Here is a 10,843-nt window from a genome sequence, read left to right as displayed (position 1 = left end):
AATCATATAAACACAACCTGAATTTGGTTCAGTTCCCCTAGAAACAGACCCTGAGACAAGGATTTCAATGAAGCAGTATTGTCCTCAGACAACACCAGGAAAGAAGTGGAAAAGGAGCACAGGAAAGGGAAGGGCACCGTAAGAAAGCATTGGCATTACCCAGCAGATGACTGCTGAAGGCAGCTGGGCTCGGTCCACTGCTGACCTCTAAATGATCACATGGAACATGCCTCAGAGTCTTCTAGATCAAGAACAGAGTGTTGGGTTATTGTCCCCTAACTCACATCTGTCCCTGAGATGTATCCCACTCAGCACAACAATAATAAATACAGCACAATATGGTGGGCAGAATAATGTCCCCTAAAGATGCCCATGTCCTAATCCCCAGAACATGAGGATGTGCTGTGCTACATGGAAAAGTGAGACTGAAGGTTGCAAATAGAAATAGGGTTCCTAATCCACTGACCTTAAAATAGTAAGGTCATATGAAATGATCTGGTGGTGCCAATGTAATTTCAAGGGTCCTTTGAATGTGGAAGAGGAGGCAGAAGGGTCAGAGTTTGAGCTGTGCAAAGTGTCATTGTTGGCTTTGAAGGTGGAGGAAGAGGCCACCAGCTGATTAGTGCAGGCAGCCTCTAGAAGCTGGAAAACAAAAACAAAAACAGATTGTCCCCTAGAACCTCCAGAAAGGAACACACCCTGCCAAACCAATAATTTGGTTGTATATTCTCAACCAAATTACAAACTGATTCAGACTGTATCGGGGAAATAAAATGCACAGTAGCAGAAAGAAGCATGAGAGAAGACTATCATAGTGTATATTGACTATTTTATAGAACTATAGTCATTGAAACAGTGGCAAAGGAATACACAATAAGTTCAATGGCCAGCATAATGCAGTGTGTAACTTTATTGAGGGATGTCACGGTGGCTGAGCTCAGCCAGATGAGACCCATTTGGGGCCTGATTTCCAGAACTATAAGATAATACATTTGAATTGTTTTAAGTCAGTAAGTTTGTGGTAATTTGTTACAGCATCAATCAAAAACGAATACACATACCTGAAATAATAGGGGTTTTTTCAAAATGTGTATGAAGAAAATCATAAAACTTCGCTGAAGGATATTTTAAAGGTACCTGAATAAATAACTGGTTCATGAATGAGTAAGTAGACAAATAGATATATATATATATATATATATATATATATATATATACACAAGTATATTCTCAACCAAATTACAAACTGATTCAGACTGTATCTGGGAAATAAAATGCACAGTAGTAGAAAGAAGCATGAGAGAAGACAATATCATAGTGTATATTGACTATTTTATAGAACTATAGTCATTGAAACAGTGGCAAAGGAATACACAATAAGTTCAATGGCCAGCATAATGCAGTGTGTAACTTTATTGAGGGATGTCACGGTGGCTGAGTGGGGGCACTGAGACTATCAAAAGAAGAGAGATGGGCTATAGCCTATGGTTGGGCCTTAGAGGAGAAGGGGGTGTCTCAGAATCTCAGGATCTCAAAGACTTCAGTTCAGGAGGAATAAGAACAGAAGTGGGTGGGGCCAGAGAGGAGCTAGCAGAGGGCACACCCAAATTCCCTGATCTCTGGAGACCAAATAGGGGGCGGGGGTGAAGGTGGGGACAGTGGCCCTCAGAGGCCTGGGCACACAGCTGAGGGCTTCTCACAGATCCAGAAGTATTCTGCACTACATTTGCTATCATTCCAGCCTTCACCATCCAATTCCACACAGTCCTCATCTTCGTGATTGTTAGGTTCCCCTTCTTTCCAGAAGCTGTGAACACCATCAGAACTATGAGTTGCCTCCCAGACCCAGAGCCAACCCCCCAACCCACTCTGGACAGCTGGTCCATGGCCTTTGGCAGCAAATTTCCAAGAACCAGCCAGAGGGTAGTAAATTCAGAGACAGGGTTTCAGAATGTGGATTCAAACTCCACCTCCCTCAATCAAAGTAAAAATACAGATTCCTGGGCCCATACATAGACTTAGAGAATCAAATCCCCCACCCCACCACAGTGGACTCGGGACTCTGCAACTCGATCCACTTTCTCAGGTGATACTTTCCAATCCCAGAGTCTGAGCAACCCTGGTTTTAGGTGCAAGTCTTCCCTACCCTTCCCCTTCTAGGCCTTTGTCCCTGGAAGGTCACCTGAGATGGATAGGGGTATTGTCCACCCAATGCCAGGAACCTTCATTGTGTTGGTCACTGAGGCCGATCCAGGTGCGTTTATTAATTCTGGCATTCCAAGATTTCAGGAATTTCTGGGGGTGGGGGAGGGGGAGAGCATCAGGAGGAAGATTGGTGAAGGCCACCCATCCCATGTCTGCCCACATATCCACGGTCCCCTGGCTCCTATGGAAGTCTTGGTGGTCTAGCCTATATCCCCTACTTAAGTTGTGTTCTCATGTGCATAAATGCTGTGGATGTGTGGAAATGTGTTACCTTATGCCTCAATTCACTTATGTGTCAAAGGAGTGATTACTCTGAGTTTCCTTTCTTTCCATACATGGGCTCCTCTCACATGACCTTCCCAAGGCTGTCATGGTTCCTCCTCCAGGAAGCCTTCCCTGACGGCATCTCCCCCAAACCTCTATCTCTCAAAGGGCAGAAGAGGGTGGCAGAAGGCTTTTTGTTGACCAGCCCCAGATGGGAACCCTGTCCAGCATACCTGCTCCTCAGCATTGTTAATGACCACCAGCTGGGCCCTCATGTCCTCACAGGCAGAGACAGAAGCTTTCCAGGTGGCCTGAATCTGGGAGAACATATAGCAGCTTCCCTGGAAGAAGTCCCAATTCCAGGGACAGGGACGGCACAGGCCAGCTGGGGAGCAGGGGCAGGGTTTGGGTTGGCCAGCTGGGAAGACAGGCCGCTAGGCTCCCAGGCCCCCAACACCAGCATCAAATCTGGGGAACCCAGGGCTGGGTGCCTTTGTTCGGCTGTGAGCTCAGTCTCCAAGAAACCCATGAGAAGGATCCCATCTCTGCCCTGCCATTTTCAGACTAGCAGCCATGGAAGGTGAGCCTCAGCCCCACCTGTGACCCCACAACTTCCTCCTGACCTTGATGTCTGAACCTTACCCAGGGTGGCGTTCATCGTGGTCAACTGCTGGAGGATCTCCTCCAAGTCTGACTGCATCAGCTCCTGCAAAACAACCACTGGAAGAAGAGGACTTCAGTTATTTAGCACCTACTGTGTGCTTGGTGCAGAGAAGGTCCCATGATTTCTGAATCTCACGGTGACTGCAGCAGCCCATAATACAAATGAGAAAACTGAGCCTTAGGCAGTGACTTGCCAGGCATTGCTGGCTCCCAGGACCTCACACAGGTATCCAATCCCCTCCCCCATTCCTGCCTCCTTCCACCCCACAGCAGTGGCTCATTCAAGGTCACCGGCTCAGAGCCCTCTCCCATTCCAGAACCCAGTTTCCAGCCCCTCACCCGGACTGTGGCTCCCTTGATTGTCCATCTCTCTTGGCAGGGATTGTTGGATCCTGGAGACTACAACAGAGCAGAGAATTCCGCCTTTATAAGTGCCGATTGTATGCCTGATCCTGTGCCACGTTTGGTTCCAAGGTCTCTGAGAACCTACCCACTCCCCACATACACACACAATTCCACCTAGAAAAAGATGAGCTGCATTTCACAGATGAGAAAACAGGCTCAGAGAGAGGTAATAACCAGCCCACAGTCACACAGGAGATGATAAAGAGTCCAAATATCCCAGCCCTAGTGATTATGAGGACTGTGGAAAAGGGCAAAGACCATCCCAGAGGGAAAACCCCAAGGGACTCAGGACTCTCAGCCCCCAGCCCCTGACTCACCTTTAACCAAGGTGATTAGCATGAGCATGAAGATACCCAACGAGACGAGGAGCAGCATCAGAGACAAAGGAGCCCGGGTCAGACACCCTACAAAATGCACAGAGCTGGGGGCTAGGGACAGACCCTGCCCCAACCCACCCATGCTGGAGGGAGCCTCCCAGCTGCCCCCTTCCCCAGGTGCCTGCTCCTGAACCACCCACCCCAGTACCTGGCAAGCTTCTTAAGCTCCTGGACAGCCTAGGGTCTTTCTCAGCTGATCTCTGGCCTTGAAATATCTCCCTCTCCTCTGAACAGGACAGAATGCACTCATCTGAGCTTCAAATCCTGCTGAGCCCTGCTAGAGACCAGACCCTCTTCCCTCCTTGCCATCTGTAGGCCAGACCTGGACTCTCGCAGGACCCTGGAGCTCTGCCCTCCCCACCATCACCCCAGAATGGGGGCTTAGCCTCATCATGGCCACCTGGTTCCTTGGGTACACACATCTCTGCCATCCTCTTCTCCTCTCTGTTCTTCTGTCCAACTCTTCCCTGGACAATGGCTTTTATAACCTCATGTATTGCCCTTGGAAGCCCCTCCTCAAGGATATTCCTCCCTAATTTAGAAAGTAGAATGAGGAACTATGTGGGAACACCACTTCCTCTCAGAAAAGTTGGGGGTAGAGATGAAATGCCTGACACAGCTACGGGAGAAGCCATTTAGGGTGGGGGCAGAAGCTTCGAAGTCAATGCTAGTGCCAGAAAGCACTGTTCCCACCCCTACCCCCTACCCTGCCTGGGAACTTCGTCCCCCACCTTATCAGAGCCTCAATTTCCTCAGCTATAAAATGGGACAACTGCTCTGCCTCTTACTGCTATTGTGAGGTCTAATACAATGCAATATTTATAATAATGGTTATAGATTTCCTATCTCAATGATAAATACTCAGTAGAAATGGCCCTTAGCACACGGCCCACCCACCCCCAGCACCCTGTGCTGTGTGTTCTACGTCACTGAAACAAATAAGAAATCACAGGTGTGCTCCTGGTGGTCTTTGGCTGAGGAGCACTGACAGTTCTCACAATAGCCCTATGAAAAAGGTATAGTTATTATCCTGCTCTACAAATGAGGAACCAGGAACAGAGAGGGCAAGCAACTGGCTGAGGTCACACAGCTTGTAAGTGATGGGGCTGGGAGTTAGACCCAGGCAGGTAGACCTCTGAGTCCCTGCTTAACCACTGTACTAAGCAGTTACCCTTTCCCCCTTTGTAATTACTATTTTGTAGAGAGTCACTTGGAAACTATGTGTATTTAGCTTTGAATTTATTTATGTATGAACTCCTGGTTTCCTATATGATTCAGTCAGTTTTATGTTACTTACTATCTTTAATTTTAATCTAAAGTGAATCCCTTTGTTCAACGGTGGGGCAAAGGTGTAATGACTACCATAAGGAGAAGTTATCTTCAGACTGAAGAACAAAGCAGGCAACTCCATAGAATATAACAATTTATTGTAGGGTTATTTACTTATGGGAAGATTGGGCTGGAGCAGAACAGACAACCCCTCAGTCTGTGCAAATTATTCTTTACTACCAGACCCCTGTTACAGTGCTTTTTTATATTATAACTCAGGTACTAATGATTGACAAGACAAAGGGACAAAAATGCAGTAGTACCAGGGGCCGTAGCTCCTGATGGTCTTGTGATAAGTAATTGCTTAAATCAGTACTATCACCAGTTTGATATTTATCTCAACTGTCATGCCATTGTGACCCTGACTAACAAAATTTTATGGCTACATTTTTAAGGAACACAGATAATCATCAACTAGAAGGCTTTGATATGCTCGCTAAGGACAGTGAGGTTGGTCACAGCATGAAACTTAAAAATGAAGTGAAATCTGGATGCAGAGATGGAGTTGGTTTTGTTCACATCTACATCTATATACTCTATAAACAGCATATAATTAAATGATTTTTATCCATTCTGTCAATCTCTACCTTCGAATTGGAGATTTTAACCCATTTATATTTAAAGTAATTACTGACAAAGAAAGGTTTATATCCGCCATTTTGCTATTTGGTTTTTATATGCCCTATGTCTTTTTCTTTCGTAGTTCCTCCATTACTATCTTCTTTTGTATTAAATAGATATTTTCTAGCATGTCATTTAAATGTTCTTGTTTCTTTTACTCTATATTTTTGAATTATTTCTTAGTGTTTGTCCTGGAGATTACCATTAACATCTTAATTTATAGCAATCTAGTTCATGTTAATAACAACTTACTCTTGCCCGGCCGGGCGTGGCTCAGCGGTTAAGCATCGACCTAGGATCCAGGCAATCAGGGTTCAGTTTCCGGCCAGGGCACGTGCCCGGGTTGTGGGCTGCAGCTGATCAATGACTCTCTCATCATTGATGTTTCTGGCTCTCTCTCTCCCTCTCCTTTCCTCTCTCTGAAATCAATAAAGATATATTTAAAATAAATAAATAAATAAATAAATAAATAACAACTTACTCTTAATAGTATGCAAAACTTTGTTCCTATATAGTTCCATTTCCCTCCCCCCCCCTCTTTATGCTGCTATTACCACAAATTGCATCTCCATACATGTGTGCTCATCAGCTTTGATTTCTAACTATTGCATTACACAATTGTCTGTTAAATCATATGGGGGAGTAAGAAGTAACAAACAAAAATGCATTTATACTATCTTTTCTATTTTCCTATGTAGTTACCTTTATTGATGCTTTATATTTCTCATGTAGATTCACATTATTGTCTAGATTCACATTTCATCCTGACTCTATTCATTTCTTTTATTGTGGTAAAATACACATAACATAAAATTCACCATTTAAACCATACAATTCAGTAGCTTTTAGTACATGATGAGGTTGTGCAACCTCATCACTATCTAGTTCCAGAGCATTTTCATCACTCCAAAAGGAAACCGACTGCTTAAACCATTTAAGCAGTCGCTCCACATTCCCACCTCCCCCAGAGCCTAAAAACCTAATCTACATTTTGTCTCTATCAGTTGACTTATTTTGTATCTTTCATATAAATGGAATCATACAACACCCTTTGTGTCTGGCCCCTTTCACTTAGCATAATGTTTTCAAGGTTCATCAATGTTGTCACATATATCAGTACTTTACTCCTTTCTTTGGCTGAATAATGTCATTTTTCTGGATATAGAATTCTTGGTTGACAGTTTTTTTCTTCTTTCAGCATTTCGAATATGTCTTCCCATTGCCTTCTGGCCTCGTTGGTTTCTGATGAAATGTAAGCTATTAATCTTATTAAGGATCACTTATACCTGATGAGACATTTCTCTCTTGCTGCTTTCAAGATTCTCTCTTTGTCTTTCAACAGGTTGATGATTATGATTAAGTGTGGATCTTTTTCAGTCTATCCTACTTGAAATTCTTTGAACTTCTGGATATGTAGCCTAACACTTTCATCAAATTTTGGAGTTTTCAGCCATTACTTCTTCAAATATTCTGTCTGTCTTTTTCCATTCTTCTCCTTCTGACACTCACATTATGCATATGTTGATATGCTTGATGGTGTCCTTCAAGTCTCTGAATCTCTGTTAATTTTTCTTTTTTTTTTCCTGTTCCTCAGGTGGGATAATCTCACTGGACCTATGTTCAATTTTTTCTGATTCTGTCTTCTGCCTGATCAAACCTGCTAGTGAACTCAAGTAAAATTTATTTCAGTTATTGTACTTTACAACTCCAGAATTTCTATATGGTTTCTTTTTATAATTTCTCTTTATTGATATTCTCTATTTGGTGACATTGTTCTCATACTTTCTTTAGTTCTTTAGATAAGATTTCCTTTAAGACCCTGAGCAGTTCCATCGCCACTGCAGGCCTAGTAACCACCACACCCTGGGAGGAACCACAGCTATTGCAGCTGGCCCCAGTCACCATAACAGTAACTACAAGCAGCAAGGTGGAGACCTAACAGCTGCCTGCCGCCCCCACCCTCAGCACTGCCGAAACCAAGGCCAGCACTATGGGCAGCCACACAGGGAGCAGTGGTCTGGGAGATATCACATCAGCACACCTGCCACCAGGGACAAAAAGTTCATCACAAGGAAGGTTTGTGGAACAGTAAAATGGTTCAGTGTAAGAAACGGATATGGTTTCATCAACAGGAATGACACTAAGGAACATGTTGGAACTTTTCAAAGCTCTTAAAGACATCTCATTACTTAATTTTTCCTTTTTAAGACTTGGTTAGTGTAAGGACAGAAAAAGGCCTCTGTTTTTCGTTGCTGTGGCCTTCCACAATTTATGAGAAACACCTGGTAATTAAACCCCAAGACTGTTGGCCCCTCTGTTCAAACTGTGGGACAAGATAAGCTATTCTCAAGGTTGCATTCTTGCATCCCCTATTCTCTGCTGTTTTCACAACTCACGGATCATTTAAACCAAGGACTCTCTAGTTAGTAGAAAGTTCCCTTCCCCCCATCCCCTTCAAACAAGCCTCTTTTTTTTTTTTTTTTAAATATGCCCTTATTGATTTCAGAGAGAGTAAAGGGGGGAGAGAGAGAGAGAGAGAGAGAGAAACATCAGTGATGAAAGAGAGTCACCAATCAGCCACCTCCTGCATGTCTCCTTCGGGGGATAGAGCCCTAACCTGGAATCCAACCACCATCTCCTAGATTATAGGTCAATGGTCAACCACTGAGCCACACTGGCCGGGCCAAACAAACCTCTTTTGAATTCTTCATAACTTTTATTCTAAGCTTGTTTCACAGGGTCGGGGAAAAATACTGATAAGACACCTCCTTAGGACATTTGCTGGACTATCTCCTGGAAAGCAAACAAACTGTAACTTTTCAAGACAAACCCCTTGGTATCTGTTCAGTTTCAACACAATCCTCCTCCCTTCCTTGGTGCTTAGCAACAGCAACTGCTTAAAAGTGCAAGCCACTCTCTGTTCCCTGCCCTGTATTGACCAGCAATACACTGGCCCTTTCCTCCCTTGGAAAGTAAAATAAATTTCCTCTCCACATCTTTTCTCTTAGTTGTGAATTCTTTCACAGCCCACTTCACTGGCCAAACCCTAACAGGCTATTATTTGCCCCAACTGTTATTCATTGCCTCAGGTGGCTGTTTGGGGAGAGGCCTTTAGCCTGGAGCAATTTTAAGTGATGTCAATTTCAGGTAAGCCTCGCAAGTGAGGTCCTCTAGGGAACCACTAGGCAGGTCAAATACTGACTCTTCCTTGGGAATGAGGTTTTTAAGAGGTCCCACTCTGTTCTTCTCTCTCCAGTATCAGGAACATAAGCTGTTATTTTTCAAGGCTAGTTGGAGAGTGGGGAATGTGACTAGGGTAAGTTAAAATTCCTCAGAGCTCACTGATCTTCACTGAATTCAGCCATTTTGCTTGACTGTATGCTTCCTGATTGACCAAGAGCTCTTGGTTGATTTCCAGACTTCTAAAAATGTTGATTCTGACAAATTTTGCTCTTTTTTCCATTGCTTTTATGGAAGGGCAAATTTTACTCTGCTATTTTTGCTGCCATTCCTTTTTTTTTTTTCCTGTTTTTTGATGCTTAATTTTCTTTCATTTGACCAGTGGAAGCCTTTCATGCTGGTTTCCATGACTTTTTATCTTTTTTTGCTGATCAGTTTTCCTTCCTGTTGGTTTGCAACCTCAGAAATTTCTAGGGTGAAATCCGAAACTGGCCCCCATACTCAGAGGGTGAGGAGAAACCAAAGAAAAAGGCAGACCACTCCAGATTGATAGGTTTAATACAAGGAAACAACTTACTCCAAAGGTTTGTCTTGGGTAACCACAGATGAGTAGATCTCTGCTCCCATCCACCAGAATCTTAAAAGTTTATATAGAAGCCTTAAGTGGGTTTAGTCATATATACTGTCCAGATGGTCTCAACAACTCGTTGCTCTTTCAAGACTGAATCCTTGAAAATGGCTCCCACTGTACAAATGGTGGGAATGTTCCAAGGACAGGGGAAGGGCGAGGAGCCTCTGATTGCCCAGGTTCAACTCATGGGCTGACTGTCAGTCAGATGACCTCCTTCGACACTTCCTTTCTGGTACAAATAGATGTTCCAGGCCTTCCCTGCCCCAACTGTGGAATCAGCCATTTTCACAAAGAGCCCTGGTTGCTTTTAAGTGTAGCATGGAATTCAGAAACCAAGACCTGGATATTCAGTATGCATATTATTTGGGTATCACTGTTCCCAGTGATAGAGGCCCGTAAGCCAGGACAAGTGGAATAGGCAAACTGAGACAGAGAGCTGAACAAACTGGCAGAGCAATTTACAGAAAATACGGAAAGTCACCTCCCTATCGATAACATCTAGGCTTCAGTTGTATTTCAGCTCTAGGCCCAGAAAAGCAGCAAAACCAGGTGGGTGACATCAGGACCAGCTGCAATGACTAAGGATCCCCTATCCTGAAACACCAATCAGTGGAGACCATGACCCTGAAGGAGCACACCAAGAAAACTGATGAATATTCTTCTGAGATCTCCCCTAAGGTTCCTTCCTGCAAGAGAGAGATAAAAGCCCCAAGGCATGCTTTCCTTCCCAAAGATCATGCCCACGCCTCCCTACACCCCTTTTTCTCCCACAGGCATGCATCTCCTAAACTCTAAGGGATCCCGCGAGGCTTGCAACTGAGGCAACAATGGGCAGCAGCAGTTCATCCCAGACAAACCCCTTGAACCTGTCCCCAAGACCCCTTTTCTCTGACTTCTCAGTGAGCCAAAGCAGACCAGCCTAGGCTCATTTCCCCAGCCCTTCCTTTCATGTTTCACTGCCTCCAACTTTAATAAACATCCTCTAAAATTTACCTGGACTTGTGAAATTTTTCCTGCACAAAGTCAAGAACCCACACAGAACAGGCCTGCCCTAGGTAGACCTGTTCAGAGCCAGGTTACCTTTCAGGTAACACCAGGACCTCTCAGTAGAAAAATGGAAACACACACACACACAGAATATTTCTATATTTTTCTAGCATATTTTATT

The 10,843-nt window shown here is 44.1% G+C and overlaps 1 protein-coding gene across 2 annotated transcripts; it reads right to left on the bottom strand.

The window, feature by feature from the left end:
• Positions 1-1,665: 1,665 nt before the first annotated feature.
• LOC107529879 (CD209 antigen-like protein C) lies at positions 1,666-4,345 on the bottom strand. 2 transcript variants are annotated; one of them, XM_087816077.1, is made up of 8 exons: positions 4,276-4,345; positions 4,063-4,140; positions 3,855-3,941; positions 3,472-3,531; positions 3,112-3,189; positions 2,703-2,854; positions 2,183-2,295; positions 1,666-1,807 (listed from the first exon to the last, which is right to left on the bottom strand). In XM_087816077.1, the coding sequence occupies exons 1-8, from the start codon at positions 4,343-4,345 to the stop codon at positions 1,666-1,668; spliced, it is 780 nt and encodes a 259-aa protein (XP_087672203.1). The 2 variants fall into 2 exon arrangements, with proteins under 2 accessions (XP_087672203.1, XP_087672202.1); XM_087816076.1 differs by having other exon boundaries at positions 3,855-3,965; positions 4,282-4,345.
• Between the last annotated feature and the right edge of the window lie 6,498 nt (positions 4,346-10,843).

This window comes from Miniopterus natalensis, chromosome 4 (assembly GCF_054644295.1).
Source record: "Miniopterus natalensis isolate mMinNat1 chromosome 4, mMinNat1.hap1, whole genome shotgun sequence".
In the NCBI taxonomy this organism is placed as follows: domain Eukaryota; kingdom Metazoa; phylum Chordata; class Mammalia; order Chiroptera; family Miniopteridae; genus Miniopterus; species Miniopterus natalensis.
The sequence above is the reverse complement of the archived record's forward strand: the minus strand, read 5'-3'. Positions and strand labels throughout refer to the sequence as shown.